This window comes from Ovis aries, chromosome 1 (assembly GCF_016772045.2).
Source record: "Ovis aries strain OAR_USU_Benz2616 breed Rambouillet chromosome 1, ARS-UI_Ramb_v3.0, whole genome shotgun sequence".
Lineage (NCBI taxonomy): Eukaryota > Metazoa > Chordata > Mammalia > Artiodactyla > Bovidae > Ovis > Ovis aries.
Window position 1 is genome coordinate 107438471 of NC_056054.1, and position 19853 is coordinate 107458323.

Genomic DNA, 19853 nt, shown 5'->3' on the forward strand with positions numbered 1-19853 from the left:
GGAACCAGATAGGCTTCATGGGACATGTGGTTTGGAAGATGGCTTTGGGCAGAATGATAGGATTCCAGTAGGCAGGAGTGGGAGCAAGGAGCAGGGAGAGGGAGCCATCTTTCTGGACAAAGGGATGTGAGTGAGCTAAGAGGAGGCTGACATTTAGATTGAAGCCAGCAAGACTCTTCAATAAAAAAGACCATAGAGGGCTGGTTCAGATCTTCCTACAAACTTCACTCTTCCTATCTCCTGGAAGCCTCATTAAGGATGGTCAGAGGATACTGCACATTCATCATCATGACCAAGTACCCCTATCCCAGAAAGGGACAGGCTGAAGCTATTTTCCTAAGAATGCAATTCTTGACTTCTAGGTTCTAGGATTATTTTCTGAGAAATTAAGTCCTGGAAGGGGGTTAAGAGTTACAAATTCCTCTTTCCACTTTACAGGAAGGTGGGTTTGGGGCCCAGGGGCCAAGTTGAGGCCAAAGTCTAGGTTAACACAAGTTACCAAGAAGAAGGTTACAAGATACACTAGACATTCTTCCCAGTACAAGTGTACTACTTGACACACACACTTTGCTCTATGTAAGGTGCAAAGGAATCCTCAGGCCAGTCCTTTACAGATTCATACCTACCCATGCTGCTTCCATTGACCCCCAACTCAGCATTCAACACCAAGGTCATAACTCCCTCCTCTGTGGCATGGACCATCTCCTCACAGTCCCCATGCCTAGGCTCATGTTCTCAAGGAAAGACACATGAACCACACAGCAGAGGCTGTGAAGATTAACACAGTCAGAAAAGTCTTCTTTTGAAAGCTTCAGAAGGCAAGAGGTCAGGAGTTGAGCCAATGGCAGAGGAGGAATGCTCATCCTGCAACTGTGAGGATCCTGAATAGGAAGGCAGTTTGGAGAGGTGTTAGAGGAAGTAATAGGACCACATAGGCCCAGGTAACAGACAAAAGGCAGTTGGAACTGGACCAGAGGTAGAACAGGCAGGTGTCTTCAGGGATCAAGCTCCTGGTGGAGGTGTCCCAAGAGTGCCAATTCTTCTGTTTCCTCCAATTAAATTATCTTCAGGGCATGACCTGGCTTATAGACCTCACTGTAGATAGTAGTGAGAGGTCCCTTTTCTTTGAGATGCTGTTCCCTGGTAACCTGGAAATGGAAGACAAAGGGTTCCTGAAACAGCTGAGGGATAGAGGAGCCCTAGGAGGACCAGAAAATAATCAATGCTATTGATATGTAATACTTATGAATTCCCCTAAGTGCCCAGAGGTATATTCATCCAAAACATAAATTTTCTTAGTTAACACTGTTGATTTTCTGGAAAGTGTTAAAGAGGAAGTAGGAAAAGAAACACCAGTGACTAGATTTGACAAACCCAGGCCAGGCAGTGAGAGACCTGGAAAAGCACAGTGCCCAGTTCTTACCTTGTTCATGCACTCTAGAGATTCCTGCTGGCTGCATACTGAATGCTTTCATCACCATCCTCCTGTGATCTTGCACCTGAGAGAGAGGCAGAGTGGCTTGAATCTAAGCCTTGGAAATCTGTACCCTCTTCCACTGCTATGGACACAGACCATGGCCACACCCACTAACCCCTCTGCAGGGACCTTTCCAGGCAATATACTGTAGGAGAAAGGATGTCAAGAATCCAGTGAAGAAAGAGAGGAATGTGGGCATGGAAGGAGAAGGACAACCTGCCTCTTCCAGGCTCCATCTTCTTCCCATGTATCTTCCAAAGGCACAGTCCACCTCCGAGGATCAAGAACACAGCTGCAACTGCCCTAAGGATGCCTGGCAGGAGGTCAGCATTGGCCTGGTTGGCTGAATCTGTTTTCCTCAAACACAAAGGCAAATAAGTTAAAGTCAAGAGAGAACTTGAGATACCCACTGCCATGGAAGATAGACAGCAAGTGCAAAAGTCTAAAGAGTCTTGGTTCAGAAGCTGAAAAGGGAGGAGCCTGGTAGTATCATTCATTCAACCAGGTCCTGAACTTCTGCTTGGTGCCAGGGGTACTGAGATGAGTAAGATGGAGTCACCCAGCAGAGAGGACTGAGAAAATATCAAAGTCTGCTAACCAGAGGGATTACAGTAAAATAGAGCTTTACCTCTTGCACAGAGGTCCTCAGGGAGGGTCTCCAAGAGGAGGCGATGCATAAACTGACCTTGAGGGATGAGAAGCAGTTTCCCAGATATTCAGGGTGGGCATAGCATTCCAGGAAGGAGGGATGCCACATTTGGGAAACGGCAGTATCTAAAACCAGCCCCTGGGAGTTGCCAGCACCTTATTGCAGCAGGCAGGACTGGGCAGCGAATGAGATGTAGGTGAGGGTGATTAGTGAGGGTTTGTGGGTAATGCTGAGTATTGAAAGTTACCTGACACTCTAGCCTTGGGGTAGAGAGGTCCAATTAACAGATGTTTTAAGTGATTCTGACATTTCAGACCCCTGCACCAGCTCATGGAGGATGGTTTACAGAGGGTGAGACGGCACACAGGATAAAGTTATTCATTCGTTCAATGCAACTTTGATTACATAAACTTTGGTCAGAAGCTTGTGCTTGCACAGGGATCCAAAGGAGAACAAAACATGGCTCCTGCCTTCATAGTGTTCTTGTTCATGGAGGCGACAAATCCATAAACAGATAATCACCACTCAGTGTAGCGTGGCCACAGACACCCTGAGGGAGTCGATGCCTGAAGGCGGGATGGCTACATTACTGCAGGGCTCTGTGCAAAATGAAAAGGCAGACTCCTTGTTGAAAAATTATGGAACTTTCAAAACATTGGTAGATTTTTAGACAAATAAGCATATTTTTAGACCAATCATGGGGCTTATCTTAGGGCAGGGCCATGTGTGAATGCATTTTCACATGCCCACTTATCTGCAGTGGCTGAGGAGACTCCTTCATGAAGAGTAAGACAGGAAGGCGAGGACACAGGGTGAAGAAGGGCTGATGGTCAAGGAAACAACATGTCCAGAGGTGCAAAAGCAGGGCACATTCTGGAACAACAAACAAGGAATTCAGTGGTAAGTGTATAAATAAGATCAGAAATGTGGACAGAGGAGTGTCCGAGCCCCTCCATGACATCCTAGAGGAAGTCATGGAGGTCAGACTTGAAGAAAAGGCACAAATGACCTAGTATGATTACTTTCCTGAAGACCATGCTGAATGAACAATGGGTGTTGGATAGTGGTGGAGAGAGGTACTGAAAAACTACTACCTGGACTAGCAGGGGCAAGCAGTTTATGTCATGGATGTGAGACACATTCAAAAAGCAAAAATAAGTTGAATGTTTTTCCTCGACTCGTGTATGAAGTGGCCAGATAGAAAGCAGTGCTAACAAAATGGTGGGAAGAAAAGCCCTGAACCCCCAGACCCCAGGGCTATTTGAGCTCTGAAAGTGCTCCTCCCCTCTGGCAGATTGCACTCACCATGGACGCAGACTCCCCCAAGGTCGAAGGAGGCAGTTTTATATTCCACCGGGTTGCTGACCACACAGACGAGGCTTGCATTGGGCTGGCGTCTAGGCAAGCTCACGGCCAGGATGCATGAGTTGCAGGCTGGTTCTAATGTCCTTCTCTGCTCCCATTCTTTGGGGAGGCCCTTGTTCTCCCAGGTCACATTCAGATCTCCTCTGGCCCCAGAGGCTCTGCACTCCAGGGTGACGTTGCACCAGTCTGGCGTGATGGATGTTGACCCCATCAGAATCTGGGGAGAGGGCACGGGCTCTGGGGTAGGAGGCAACAAAAGAATTAAACTTCACATATGTGGAAAACTTTACATGCCACAGTTTAATATCTAGTACCTCATTGAAGCCAAGGTGTATAAGGGAGCCTTATAAAGAAAGTGAGTGAGTGACAGTCACTCAGTCATGTCTGACTCTCTGTGATCCCATGGACCATAGCCTGCCAGTCACTTCTGTCCCTGGAATTTTCCAGGCAAGAACATTGGAGTGGATTGCCATTTCCTTCTCCTATAAAGAAAGTGGGTACATTTTATACTTAAAACAAATTTTCTAAAGCTAAACATTCACCGAGAGACTAGAAATGGGACAATTGGGTTAGGCTTATGCAACATCACTAGATTTCACAAGCCTTATAAATCATCCACAAGGAAATAAAATTTAGATTTCATTTTCTTAGGCCTATGATTTTTTTTTTTTTAAACTTGGAATTTTTCACAGAAGAGAAAGAAGCTTGGGACAGAAGGGCTTGTCTTGGTTCATGGCTCTTATCTGTGTCTCCAATTGAGTTGAAGTTTGGGACAGCACAGCTCTTATGGGGAAGGACATCTGGTTAGTTTTGGGAGGCCAGAGAAAGGCCCTACCTTCCTAAAAGAAGAGACATTTGTGGGAGATGCAGTGGAAACAACTAGGAATGACAATTCCAAGCGTGGTTAGAACATGCCAATGAAATTGTGGTATAGACAGGAAGAAAAGTGTCAGATTTACAAGCTGCCTTGAAATCCCATGGGGACTTATGAGTTGTCTTCTTCATAGAAGGATATTTCCCTATGCGGAGAGGATCTTTAGGGAAAGACAGTGTTTGCTAAATGGGTTCCTTAATAAGCAATGCAGTGTAAACTTTCTCCTATGCTCATGTAGTGTTTAAGAGCTAAATTGTGGTGTTTTTTTCTGAGTGCGACCATTAACAGATTGGCTCTGAGTGAGAAGACAGTGTACAGGAGATACTAACTACACCTGGATTTCCAAATCATGGTAGAGTAATGGCCCCTCAAAGATGTCCATGTCTTAATCCCTGGAACCTGTGGCTATGTTACATTACATGCAAAGGGGAATTAAGGTAGAAGATAGAATGAAAGCTGCTAATCAGTTGACTTTACAATAGTGAGATTAATCTGGATTATCTGGGCAAAATGCAATCATAAGTTTCCTTAAAAGAGAAAGAAGTCATTGATATTAGCAAGACACCAGGGATATATGATTTTAACAACTATCCATGGTAAGAAATACCCCTACAAGATCTTTAGAGTTCAGTTGGGGGATTCCAGCACTTTGATGGACCAAAAATCCTAGGTCAGCCACAGGGAAAGGGTAAGAACAGTTTTTATTTTACCTCATCACCTTGATTCCATGCCAGGATGACTTAGTGCTGAGAGAGATACCTTTAGACTGCGACCTTTCCCACAGGAAAAAGAGGGAATGAAGTGACAGTCTAGTTTCCCCATAATTTGTGAGGCATTGCCTGGGAAGCTGGCTTCTGTCTCACTGCACCCAGAACACTAAGGACATTATTTGAGGGTACCTGCATGCATGCTAAGTCACTTCAGTCATGTCCAACTCTGTAAATCTATGGACTGTAGCCCACCAGGCTCCTCTGTTGATGGGATCTTCCAGGCCAGAATACTAGAATGGATTGCCATGCCCTTCTCCAGGGGATCTTCCCAATCCAAGGGTCAAACCTGCATCTCTTATGTTTCCTGCATTGGCAGGTGGATTCTTTTCCAAGCAAATATAAGTGGAAGGAGATCGCAGCAACTGGGCCACATGGCCCTGAAAACCATTTCTCACAAATATCCACAGATGGTGGTCTATACAACCCTCTACCCAGAACCTCACATACTCCTGCAGCCAACATCCCACATGCCTCTATAGCTGAAGCCTCAAACTTTGTTGAGCTTTACAGTGACTGTCTTTTCCCCCCTTACAGCCAGCCCTAAAAGACTGGAAGAAGAGACTGCTTATTCAAACACACAGACACCAATGCAAGGCTACAAGAATGAAAAATCAGCAAAACATAGCAATACCAAATGAATAAAAGTAACTCCAGTAAACAATCAGAAATAAATAGAGATCTATGAATCGCCTAACAGAGAATTCAATATCATCATATTAAATAAGCTCAGCAACCTACCAAAGAACACAGACAGATCACTAAGCAAAATTTGGAAAACAATTTTTGACCAAAATGAGAAGTTCAACACAGAGATAGAAAACATTCAGAAGAACCAAACAGAAATTCGGGTTCTAAAAATACAACAACCGCATTAAAAATTGAATAAAGTGTCTCATCAGTGGGTTGGATCAAACAGAAGAAACAAACAACAAACTCAAAGATAGAGCATTTGAAATTATCCAGTTAGAGAAGGAAAAGGAAAAAGAATGAAAAAAGTCTATGGGACACTATAGGAAAATCAATACACACATTATGGGAGTTCCAAAGAGAACACAAAGAAAAAATGTTGAAAATTTATTTAAAGAGATTATGGCTGAAAAATTCCCAAGTCTGGGCAAGTAAATAGACATTCAGATTCATTCAGAAACCCGAAAGGTCCCATGATGGTAGAATCAAAGAAGTATAAATCAAGATGGCAATGACGACCCTGTATGCAAGACAGGGAAAGAGACACAGATGTGTATAACAGACTTTTGGACTCAGAGGGAGAGGGAGAGGGTGGGATGATTTGGGAGAATGCCATTCTAACATGTATACTATCATGTGAATTGAATCGCCAGTCTATGTCTGACGCAGGATGCAGCATGCTTGGGGCTGGTGCATGGGGATGACCCAGAAAGTTGTTATGGGGAGGGAGGTGGGAGGGGGGTTCAAGTTTGGGAATGCATGTAAGAATTAAAGATTTTAAAATTTAAAAATAAAAAACTAAAATTAAAAAAAAAAAAGACACATAGTAACTGAATATTCAAAATTCAAAGACAAAGACAGACTTTTGAAAATAGCAAGAGAAGAGCATTATATACAAGGGAATCTCTATAAGAATATCATCAGATTTTTCAGCAGAAACCTTATAGACCAAGAGAGAATGGAATGATGTATTCAAAGTACTGAAAAAACCCCACTGGTAACCAAGATTATTATACCTGGTAAGAATGTTCTTTAAAAAAGAAGAAGAGATAAAAACTCTCAAAGCAAAAACTGAGAGAGTATTTCATCAATAAAACTGCCTTATAAGCTATGCCAAAGGGAGCCCTTAAAGTTGAAAAAAAAAAGATAAAAATATCAAAATCATATGAAAATATAAATCTCACTGACAATATAGATAAATGTAATATGCAATATTGCAATAATATTGTAATTGTGGTGCATAAACCACTTTTTAACTTTGACATGACAGTTAAAGACAAAAGTATTCAGAATAACCTATAATAGAAACATATGTTAATAAGTACAAAATAGAAAAAATTTAATTTGTGACATAATAACATAAAATGTGTGTGTGTAAAAGTGTAGAGTTTTTGTATGTGACTGAAATTAAATTAGTTGTTCAAAACAGGCTGTTGTAAGTATGTTACATCTAAGCTGCATGGTAACCACAAAGAGTACACCTAAAAGAGATATGTTCAAAAAAATGAGGAAAAAACCAAAGCATGTTAATACAGAAAAATCATCAAGTCACAAGGGAAGACAGTAAGGGAGAAAGAAAGGAACAAAAGAACTACAAAGCAGAAAACAATTTAAAAAGGTGACATTTATAAATAAACAAACATAACCTAATTAAACTTAAAAATTTTGAACAGCACAGGAAGCCATAAACAAGGTGAAAAGACAACCCTCAGAATGGGAGAAGATATTTCAAGTGAAACAATAAAAGATTAATCTTCAAAATATACAAACAGCTCATGGAGCTCAAAATTTAAAAATAATAAAAAAAATAGGCAGAATACCTAAACAGATGTTTCTCCAAAGAAGACATACACATGACCAACAAACACATGAAAAGATGCTCAACATCGCTCATTACTAGAGAAATACAAATCAAAGCTGTAATGCGGTATCACTTCACACAGGTCAGAAGGGCCATCATCAGAAAATCTACAGACGGTAAATGCTAGAGAGGGTGTGGAGAACTTGCACGGTCGGTGGGAAGGTAAACTGACACAACCACTATTGAGAACAGTATGGAGGTTCCCTAAAAACTAAATATACAACTATCATATGACCCAGAGTTCCACTGCTGGGCACACACCTGAGAAAACCATAATTCAAAAAGACACATGTCTTTTGGCTGTGGCTTTTTTCGCTTTAAAAATACATTTAGGATTCATCCACCTGTTGCATGCATCAAGCATGTTACTTTTAATGCCAACTAGAATTCCGTTGTATAGATATAACTTTTAAAAAGTGTGTTTGTTTCTGATAGCTGTCTTTTATTTTTTTTATTTTTATTTTTTTAATTTAAAAGTGTTTAACATTTTATTCCATTATAAGCCACTTCTAAGCTTTTTTTTTTTTTTTGAGTTTTTTTTTCTTTTTTTTATTTTTTCATTTATTTATTTTTAGTTTTTTATTTTTTAAATTTTAAAATCTTTAATTCTTACATGCATTCCCAAACATGAACCTCCCTCCCACCTCCCTCCCCATAACATCTTTCTGGGTCATCCCCATGCACCAGCCCCAAGCATGCTGCATCCTGCGTCAGACATAGACTGGCGATTCAATTCACATGATAGTATACATGTTAGAATGGCATTCTCCCAAATCATCCCACCCTCTCCCTCTCCCTCTGAGTCCAAAAGTCCGTTATACACATCTGTGTCTCTTTCCCTGTCTTGCATACAGGGTCGTCATTGCCATCTTCCTAAATTCCATACATATGTGTTAGTATACTGTATTGGTGTTTTTCTTTCTGGCTTACTTCACTCTGTATAATCGGCTCCAGTTTCATCCATCTCATCAGAACTGATTCAAATGAATTCTTTTTAACGGCTGAGTAATACTCCATTGTGTATATGTACCACAGCTTGCTTATCCATTCATCTGCTGATGGACATCTAGGTTGTTTCCATGTCCTGGCTATTATAAACAGTGCTGCGATGAACATTGGGGTACATGTGTCTCTTTCAATTCTGGTTTCCTCGGTGTGTATGCCCAGAAGTGGGATTGCTGGGTCATAAGGTAGTTCTATTTGCAATTTTTTAAGGAATCTCCACACTGTTCTCCATAGTGGCTGTACTAGTTTGCATTCCCACCAACAGTGTAGGAGGGTTCCCTTTTCTCCACACCCTCTCCAGCATTTATTGCTTGCAGATTTTTGGATCGCAGCCATTTCAAAATTTGTATGGAAATACAAAAAACCTCGAATAGCCAAAGCAATCTTGAGAAAGAAGAATGGAACTGGAGGAATCAACTTGCCTGACTTCAGGCTCTACTACAAAGCCACAGTCATCAAGACAGTATGGTACTGGCACACAGACAGACATATAGATCAATGGAACAAAATAGAAAGCCCAGAGATAAATCCACACACATATGGACACCTTATCTTTGACAAAGGAGGCAAGAATATACAATGGAGTAAAGACAATCTCTTTAACAAGTGGTGCTGGGAAAACTGGTCAACCACTTGTAAAAGAATGAAACTAGATCACTTTCTAACACCGCACACAAAAATAAACTCAAAATGGATTAAAGATCTAAATGTAAGATCAGAAACTATAAAACTCCTAAAGGAGAACATAAGCAAAACACTCTCAGACATAAATCACAGCAGGATCCTCTATGATCCACCTCCCAGAATGCTGGAAATAAAAGCAAAAATAAACAAATGGGATCTAATTAAAATTAAAAGCTTCTGCACAACAAAGGAAAATATAAGCAAGGTGAAAAGACAGCCTTCTGAATGGGAGAAAATAATAGCAAATGAAGCAACTGACAAACAACTAATCTCAAAAATATACAAGCAACTTCTGCAGCTCAACTCCAGAAAAATAAACGACCCTATCAAAAAATGGGCCAAAGAACTAAATAGACATTTCTCCAAAGAAGACATATGGATGGCTAACAAACACATGAAAAGATGCTCAACATCACTCATTATTAGAGAAATGCAAATCAAAACCACAATGAGGTACCACTTCATACCAGTCAGAATGATAGCTGTCTTTTAGCAAAACATCTTGGCTGTTGCTAATTTGGAGTGATTATGAATAAAGCTACTCCAAACATTAAAAAATAGTTAAACTTTAAAAAAGACACACACACCCCAATGTTCATAGCAGCACTATTTACAATAGCCCAGATGCGGAAGCAATCTAGCTGTCCATCAACAGATGAATGGATAAAGAAGTTGTGGTACATATATACAACAGACTACTATTCCGCCGTAAAAAGCAATGAACCTGAGTCAGTTGTAGTGAAGTGGATGAACCTAGAGCCTGTTGTACAGAATGAAATAGGCCAGAAAGAGAAAAACAAAGATTGTATATTAACACATATATGTGGAATCTAGAAAATGGTACTGATGAATGTATTTGCAGGGCAGGACTAGAGAGGCAGATGTAAAGAATGAACTTGTGGACACAGTGGGGGAAGGAGAGGGTGGGAGGAACTGAGAGAGTAGCATTGACATAAATACACTGCCGTGTGTAAAATAGATTGCTAGTGAGAAGCAGCTGTAGAACACAGGGAACTCATCTTGTTCTGTGATGACCTAGAGGGCTGGGATAGGCAGTGGGGTGGGAGGGAGGATCAAGAAGGAGGGGATATATGTATACTTATACCTGATTCACACTGTTGTATGGCAGAAACCAACACAAGATTGTAAAGCAATTATACTCCAGTAAAAAAATATCTCCCCAAACCAAAATTGAAATTATAAATTCTTACAATTAACATTTACTTTAAATATAAATAGATTAAACTCTCCAATAAAAAACAGAGAATGACTGAATGACTAAAACAAGATTCAACTAGATATATTATATATATGTGATATCTACAAGAGACACACTTTAGTTTTAAGGGCACACATAAGCTAAATGTGAGGAATGGGAAAAGATATTCCATGCAAATGGGAACCAAAAAAGAGTGTGGGTGGCTAGTTATAGCAGACAAAATAGACTTTAAATCATAAGCTGTCATGAAGACAAAGAAAGTCATTGCATAATGAAAGAGGGTCAATTTAATAGGAAGATATAACAATGATAAATATTTATGCACTCAACATCAGAGCACCTATGTTATATAGAGCAAACAGTGACAGAAGAAATAGCAATGGAATGATTGTGGACTTGAATACCTTGCTTTTAAGAGTGGATAGAAAATTCAGACAGGAAATCAAGAAGGAAACAGCAGACTTGAACAATACTATAGACCAAATGGATCTAACAAACATATATTATTGGACCATATGGACCTAACAAACAGAATATTATACCCAGCAGCAGGAGAATTCATATTTCTATCAAGTGCACACAGAATATTCTCCAGGATACATCATATATTAGGCCCTGAAACAATACTTATTATTTAAGAAATTATATAAAATATCTTTTCCAATCACAGTGGAATGAAATTATAAAACAATAAATGAAGGAATATGGGAAAATTTACAAATACATGGAAATTACCAATACACCTTTGAACAACCATTGGGTCAAAGAAGAAATCATAAGGGAATAAGAAAATATCTTGAGTAAAAGAAAAGGAAAAAATAGAAAACACAGAAGGAAGCAAAAGCAGTACTAAGCCAACAAACACATGAAAAGATGCTCAAAATTGCTCATTATTAGAGCAATGCAAATCAAAACTACAATGAGGTATCACCTCACAGGTCAGAATGGCCATCATCAAAAACTCTACAGACAATAAATGCTGGAGAGAGTGTGGGGAACAGATATAGCTCTTGCACTGTTGACAGGAATGCAAACTGATATAATCACTATGGAAAACAGTATGGAGATTCCTTAAAAAACTAGGAATAAAACTACCATGTTGTTGTTCAGTCACCCAGTTGTATTCAACTCTTTGTGACCCCATGGACTGAAGCATGTCAGGCCACCTTGTCCCTCACCATTTCCCAAACTTTGCCCATATTCATGTCCATTGCATTGGTGATGCCATCCAATCATCTCACCCCTCTGATGCCCTCTTCTCCTTCGGCCCTCAATCTTTCCCAGGATCAGGGACTTTTCCAATGAGTCAGCTGTTCTCAACAGATGACCAAAACACTGGAGCTTCAGCTTCAGCATCCATCCTTCCAATAAGTATTCAAGATTGATTTCCCTGAAGATTGATTGGTTTGATCTCCTTGCTGTCCAAGGGACTTTCAGGAGTCTTCTCTAGCACCACAGCTCAAAGGCATCAGTTATTTGGCATTCTGCCTTCTTTACGGTCCAGCTCTCATAACCATATGTGAGCACTGAGAAGACCATAGCCTTGATGGACTTTTGTCAGCAGAATAATGTCTCTGCTTTTCAACACACCGCCTAGGTTTGTCATAACTTTCCTGCCAAGAAGCAATTGTCTTCTGATTTCATGGCTGCAGTCACCATCCATAGTGATTTTAGAGTCCAAGAAGAGGAAATCTGTCACTACTTCCACCTTTTTCCCTTCTATGTGCCATGAAGTAATTGGGCTGGATGTCATGATCTTCTTGTAACTCATCCAGCTGAGTATGTCTCATGATGTGTTCAGTGTATAGGTTAAACAAACAGGGTGACAGCAGGCAGCCTTGTCATACTCCTTTCTCAAAAGCTACCATATGACTCAGCAATTCCATTACTGGGCATATACTCAGAGAAAACCATAGTTCAAAATGACACGTACCCCAGTGTTCACTACAGCACTATTTACAATATCCAGGACATGGAAGCAACCTGGATGTCTATCAGCAGATGAATGGATAAATTGTTACATATACAATGGAATATTACTCAACCATAAAAGGAACGAATTTGATTGAGTTGTAGTGAAGTGGATGAACCTAGACCCTGTTATACAGAATGAAGTATGTCAGAAGGAGAAAAATGAATATTGCATATTAACATATATATATGGAATCTAGAAAAATGGTATTGATGAACCTTATTGCAGGGAGGAATAGAGATGCAGAAGTAGAGAACAAATTTGTGGACACAGTCAGCGAAGAAGAGGGTGGGATGAATTAAGAGAGTAGCTTTGCAATATATACCTTATTATGTGCAAAATAGGTAGCTAGTGGGAAGTTAACACAGCAGGCTCAGACCAGTTTTCTGTGATGACTTAGATGGGTGGTCTAGCTGGAGTGGCTGAGAAGGCAATGGCAACCCACTCCAGTACTCTTGCCTGGAAAATCCCATGGATGAAGGAGCCTGGTAGGCTGCAGTCCATGGGGTCGCTAAGAGTCGGGCATGACTGAGCGACTTCACTTTCACTTTTCACTTGCATGCATTGGAGAAGGAAATGGCAACACATTCCAGTGTTCTTGCCTGGAGAATCCCAGGGATGGCAAAGCCTGATGGTCTGCCATCTATGGGGTCACACAGTCGGACACGACTGAAGCGACTTAGCAGCAGCAGCAGCTGGAGTGGGAGGGAGGATCAAGGAGGGAACATATGTATACTTATGGCTGATTCACGAGTTGTAATGCAGAAACCAACACATCATTGTAAAGCAATTATTCTTCAATTAAAAAATGAATTTAAAAAGGCAGTACCAAGAAAGAATGTTATAGTGATAAACAGAATAAAAAATAGGAAAGGTCTCAAACTACTTAAGTTTACATCTCAAGGAACTAGAAAACAAAGAAAAATCTAAGCCAGAAGTTAGTGGAAGTAAGGAAGTGATAAGGATTAACAGCACAAATGAATGAAATAGAGACTAGAAAGATTGAATAAAAAATTCAGTGAACCTGAGTGTGTTGGAAAGATAAGCAATATTGGCTAGCCCTTTGCAAGACAAGAAAAAAAGAAGAAAGAATAAATTAATGTCAGAAAATGGGATTACTGGTGCACAGAAATAAAGATATCATAAGAAACTCTTATGAACAATTATATACTATCAAATTGGACAATCCTGAAAAGAAAAAGGATAAATTCTGAGAAACATACATCTTCTAAAGCTTGAATCAAGAAGAAATACACAACTCACAAAGATTAATAATAACAAATAATTAGTTGTAATCAGCAAAAACTTTCCAACAAAGAAAATTCCAAGACTCAGTGGAGTCACAGGTGAATTTTATCTAATCACATACCAAAGAATTAATCTAATCCCTCTTAAATTCTTCTAAATTGTAAAGTAATTAGCCTCCAATTAAAATAAATATATATTAAAAAATCACAGTATAGGGAACACATTTAAAGATGTTGGCATATCCTAAGCCAAACTAACACACCACACAAAAACTTATAGGCCAATAACCCTGATGAACAAAAATGCCAAATCTCTACCAAAATACTAGCAAATGGCATTCAACAAAATATTAAAAGGATCAAACACCATGACCAATTGGGGTTTAATCTAAAGATGCAAGGATGTTTTAGCATATGCAAATCAATAATGTGATATATTATGTTAAAACAATGAAGGATAAAAATCACACAGTAATTCAATAGATGTGGAAAAACCATATGAGAAAAAACCAATATTCTTTCATGATTAAAACCTCTCAAATTAAGAATTGAAGAAAGTTATTTTAACACTATAAAGGCCATATATAAAGTTCACAGCTAACATCAAACTCAGTGGTGAAGGATTAAAAGCTTTTCCTCTAACATTAGGAACAAGCAAGTGTGTCTGTTTGCTATTTCTATTCAACTTAGGACTGGAAGTTCTAGCAACAGAAATCAGGCAAGCGAAAGAAATAAAAGGCACCCAAATTGGAAAGGAAGAAGTAAAATTATTTTTATTGCAAATGACATGATCTTGTATGTAGAGAAATCTAAAGATTCCACAGAAAAATCCTTTTAGGATTAATCAGTGATTTCAGCAAAATTGCAGAACACAAAATCAACATATGAAAATCTTTTGCATTTCTATACACTAACAATGAACTATCTGAAAAGGAAAACAAGAAAACAGTCCCACTTACATTACAATCAAAAGAATAAAATACCTAGGAATAATCCTAAGGATTGAAAGATCTGTACACCAGAGACTATGAACATTGATGATAGAAATTTGCAAACACACAAATATATAGAAAGACATTACATGTTCATGAATCTGAGGAATTAATATTGTTGAAATGTTCACAGTACCAAAGCAATGTAGATTCTAACCAAACTGTGTGAATATAATTAGGGAGTTTTTACAAAAAGAGAAAAAAATCTTAAAATTCATATGGAACCACAAAAGACCCCAAATAGCAGAAGCCACTTAGAGGTACTGAACTGGAGGCATCACATTTCATTATTTCAAAGTATATCACAATGCTTTTAAAGCAGTACAGTACAGACATAAAAACAGACATATAAACCAATGGAACAGAGTAAAAAATCCCAGAAATAAACCATGCATATAGGGTCAACTGATCTTTGACAAGGAAACTAGGAAAACACAATGGGGAAAGGGAAGTCTTCTCAGTAAGTAGTGCTGGGGAAACAGGATATCCACATGAAAAAGCATGAAATTAAGCTTTTACACCATACACAAAATAAACTAAAAATGGATTAATGACCTAAAAGTAATACTGGAGATCATAAAACTCTTAGCAGAAAGCAAAGGGAAAAATCTTCCTGACACTGGCCTTGACAATAATTGTTTGACTATGACAACAACAGCATAGAAAATAAAGCAAAAATAGCAAATGGGATTATATTAAACTGAAAAGGTTTTGCACAGCATGGGAGACATCAACAGAGTGAAAAGGAAACCTAAAAAATGGAAGAAAATAGCTACAAACTATATATCTGATAAATGGTTAGTATCCAAATTTTATAACAGAACTCAGTACATAATTTTATTTTTACTTTACATAATTTTATTTTACTCAATACTCAATTTTATAAGGGAACTCATACAATTCAATAGGAAAAAACCTAAATAATCCAGTTAAAAATGGGGAAATGAACTGACTAGACATTTGTCAATGGAAGATATAAAAATGGCCAACAGGTATATGAAAAATCACTCAACATTATTAATCACCAGGAAAGTGAAAATCAAAACCACAGTGTGTGCAAGAATACTGGAGCAGGGTGTCATTTCCTCCTCCAGGGGATATTCCTGACTGAGGTATCAAACCCTCATCTCCTGTGTCTCCCTCCTTGCAGGTAGATTCTTTGCTGCTGAGCCACAGGGGAAGCCTAAAACCACAGTGAGTATAAAGTTGTAATGGCTACTATCAAAAAGAAAAGAAAGATGTGTTGATGATGGGGTAGAGAAAAAGGGATATTCATACACTGTTGGTGGGATTGTAAATTGGTGTAGCCATTTTGGAAAATAGTATAGAGTTTCTCAAAAATTAAAAATATAACTGGTTGTTCAGTCACTCAATTGTGTCCAACTCTCTGTGACCCCCATGGATTGCAGCATGCCAGGATTCCCTGTCCATCACCAACTCCCCGAGCTTGCTCAAACTCATGTCCATCAAGTCAGTGATGCCATCCAACTGTCTCATCCTCTGTTGTCCCCTTCTCCTCCTGCCTTCAATCTTTCCCAGCATCAGGCTCTTTTTCAATGAGTCAGTTCTTCGCATCAGGTCCTAAAGTACTGGAGCTTCAACTTCAGCATCAGTCCTTCCAATGACTATTTGGTGTTGATTTCCTTTAGGATTGACTGGTTTGATCTCCTTGCTGTCCAAGGGACTTTCAAGGCTTTTCTCCAGCAACATTATTTGAAAGCATCAATTCTTTGATGTTCAGCATTCTTTATGGTCCAACTCTCACATCGGTACATGACTACTATAAGAACAGTAGTTTTGACTAGATGGATGTTTGTTTGCAAAGTGATGTCTCTGCTTTTTAACACGCTGTCTATGTTTGTCATAGTTTTTCTTCCAAGGAGCAAGCATCTTTTAATTTCATGGCTGCAGTCATTGTTTGCAGTGATTTGGGACTCCCCCAAAATAAAGTCTGTCACTATTTCCCCTTTTTCCCCTTTCATGAAGTGATGGAACCAGATGCCATGAGCTTAGTTTTTTGAACATAGAGTTTTAAGCCAGCTTTTTCACTCTCCTTTTTCACTTTCATCTAGAAGAATCTTATTGAAACTTAAATAGGAAGGAAATTTTACCTTTTATGACAAACATAGGGGAAGCAGTAGGACATTACACTAAGTAAAGCAAGCCAGAGAGAGAAGAACACATAAATACTACATGAAACCACTTATATGATGAGCCTAATATTATCAGTCTTATAGAAGTGAAGAGTGGAAGGGTTCTTGCACAGATCTGGGAGGAGGGTGAAATGAGCAGGTATTAGTCAAAAGGTACAAAGGTTCAGTTACACAAGATGAATAAATCCTAGAGACCTACTGTATGGCATAGTGCCTAAAGTTAACAATACTATATAATATACATAAATGTAATTTTAATGCCTATAATTAATAACACTATAGACTACACTTAATTTTGAGCTGTTATATAAGCAACAACAATAACAATCAAATAAAGAAGGCAGGAGGAAGCTTTTGGAGAGGATGCATCTGATTTTTTGGCATAAGTTATGGTGACAGTTTCACTAGTGTATGTGCATGCTCAGTTACTTCAGTCATGTGCGACTCTTCGTAACCCTATGGACCTCAGCCCACCAGGCTCCTCTCTCCATGGGATTCTCATGGAGAATATTCAGGTAAGAATATTGAAGTGGGTTACCATGCCCTCCTCCAGGAGATCTTCCCAAACCATGGATAGAACCCGTGTCCTCTGTGGCCCTCCACTGTAGGCAGATTTTTTTTTTTAACTTCTGAGCCTCTGGGGAAATCCATACACACACACACACACACACACACACACGCACACACACACACAAATTACCTGTAGTTCTTTTGAAAAATGATACTATATAATTAATATAAATTTTATTATAATTTAAGAGCCCATCTGATATATCTATGCATTTTGTATCTATGTATTTTGGCAACTGCAAATGTTCAAGGACTTCTTAATTTTTTTTATAAAAAATTTTCTTGCTGCTATCAAGCTGTTGTTATTGCTGTCATTGTTAGCTACAATGCTGAATCTAGTTTATTTGTCACAGATCAGAGTAAAAGGCATACTCTAAAAAAAATTAAATACTTCTCATCAAAAATAAAGTGAAAAAGACAGGTGGAAGAACAGATCAGATGGATACAATGTGAGATGAATTTGATGATTTGAAAATGAATGAAGGGTGGACACCAGCCAAGAAAATCAGGTATCCACTCGAAGGTGGGAAAGGCAAGAAATGGATTCTCTCCTGAGTCACCAGGTAAGAATACAGGCCTGCCAACACCTTGATTTTGCCCCATGAGACCCAAGTCTGACTTATGATCTACAAAATGGTAAGATAATCAATTTGAGAGGTTTTAAGGCCATAAGTTTTTCTGGCAGTTTGTTACAGTAGTAACAGAAAACAAATAGAGAAATTAAGCAACTCAATTTTAGAAAGAACAATTAATGTTACCGTATAAATTCCCATTTTCCTCCCTTGAAGTACTGAAGTGATTTTCTCCCTTTTGTGAATCTCAAGTCAGCTCTCCTTTTCTGGCTAACATGCTCACCTTATTGTTGGGTGAGAAGTCAGAGTCTGAAGGTTGGAGTCTAAATAAAATCTTACAGAATGGGGTCTATGTGACCCTCCTAGGACAAAAGTAGGAGGGAAGCCATGGTGAGGAGGTGTCACTTACCATAGACAGTGAGGAGGAAAACCTGGGAAAGTTCCAATCCTCCAGGGAAGCTGAGTCGAGCCCGGTACTGTCCACTGTCCTCACAGGTCAGGTTCTCAATCTTCAGGGACAAGATGTCGGGCACATGGACCCTCTGCTGGTACTTGTCCTGGAGGCTGACCCAGGTTGGAGTGTCTGCCCCATGGTGGACTTGCAGCAAGACACTGTAGTTTGACTCAGGGCCAAAGGCCCACAAGACCTCCTCTGGTTCAGCTTCTTGCTTCTTGATAACATGAAACAACACAGAACCTCCTCGGATCCCCTGCAGGGGAACACGGGCTCCAGATTCATGAACTTCAGAACCACGTGCTGCAGAACTCTTGGCCCCAGTGCAGCAGATGCCTAAAGGACTGGAGACTGGACATATGTTTTTTTCATCAATAATAAAGGAAAGAACCCACACAAACCTCTTTGTAAAGAAATCCACCCAGGATAATCCCTTGATTTTAGTAAGACAGCCAAGTACAATTAATTGAAACAACTTTTGGAATCAAGTCCTCCTTCTAATGAAGTTTAACATTGAATAGGTTACATAAATTTGCCTACCTGACATTTCCTTACTGACCTCATAAGGTCAGTATAAATTAAATGACACAAGTGAAAAGCACCAACACATTTTTAGGCACAAATTAGGTGCAAAACTGTAGAAGGTGCTTCTAAAATGTCTCCTTACATCCTTGCCTCCTTGTGTTCACATATTTGTTTAACCCCTTTCCCTGGAGTGTGGACTGCACCTAGTGACTTGCTCTCAGGAATGGACCACAGCAGACACAATGGATGTCACTCAGTGATTTTAGAGTACACAAGACTGTGACTTCTCTCTTGCTTATACTCACACACCCTCTTTCTCGTTCACTCTCTCCCTTGCTTGCTCTGAGGAATCCAGCTGCCATATTGTCAATTGCCCTATTGGGGAGACCCATGTAACGAGGAACTGAGGGAGCCTCTGGTCAAAACACAGGGAGGAGCTGAGGCCCTCAGTCCAAAAGCCACAGGAGCTGCCTGCTAGCAGATCTTTCCCAGATGACCTGAGCCGATGTAGCCTCAATCAAGACCTTGATTTCAGTCTGAGAGACCCTGAGCCAGAGGACCCAGCTGACCCACCCCCGGGCCCTGACCTAGAGAAAATTGTGACATTATATCTGATGGTGTTTAAGGCATTAACTTTTGGGGTGATGCGTTATGCAACAGTAAATACCTAATACAAATATGAATGCTGTTCTCCTTTTTGCTTCTAGGCATTGTGGTAGTCAGGATAGGCTAGGCTGCACTGTGTAACAAGCAGTTAATACCTCAAGGTCTTAGAAC

At 39.5% G+C, this 19853-nt stretch overlaps 1 protein-coding gene and 1 long non-coding RNA gene across 2 annotated transcripts; both read right to left on the reverse strand.

The window, feature by feature from the left end:
- Positions 1–529: 529 nt before the first annotated feature.
- Positions 530–1502, reverse strand: LOC121820614 (uncharacterized). Its single transcript, XR_006061216.2, has 2 exons — positions 1424–1502; positions 530–1148 (listed from the first exon to the last, which is right to left on the reverse strand). It is a non-coding gene; the product is annotated as an uncharacterized LOC121820614 (long non-coding RNA).
- Positions 1503–1587: 85 nt separating this feature from the next.
- Positions 1588–19438, reverse strand: LOC121818623 (SLAM family member 5-like). The gene is made up of 4 exons (XM_042243298.1): positions 19382–19438; positions 18507–19026; positions 3432–3728; positions 1588–1826 (listed from the first exon to the last, which is right to left on the reverse strand). Exons 1-4 carry the CDS (start codon positions 19436–19438, stop codon positions 1588–1590), a joined length of 1113 nt encoding a protein of 370 aa, XP_042099232.1.
- Positions 19439–19853: the final 415 nt, after the last annotated feature.

What these genes read in the sequence shown, in the direction of transcription:
- LOC121818623 (XM_042243298.1), bottom strand. Translation starts at nt 19,438, where the DNA reads ATGGCAGCTGGATTCCTCAGAGCAAGCAAGGGAGAGAGTGAACGAGAA. An exon ending in GTGAACGAGAAAGAGGGTGT is followed by an intron (nt 19,027 to 19,381) that starts GTGAGTATAAGC and finishes TGATTCCAAAAG; the next exon opens with TTGTTTCAATTAATTGTACT. An exon ending in TTTCCTCCTCACTGTCTATG is followed by an intron (nt 3,729 to 18,506) that starts GTAAGTGACACC and finishes CTCCTACCCCAG; the next exon opens with AGCCCGTGCCCTCTCCCCAG.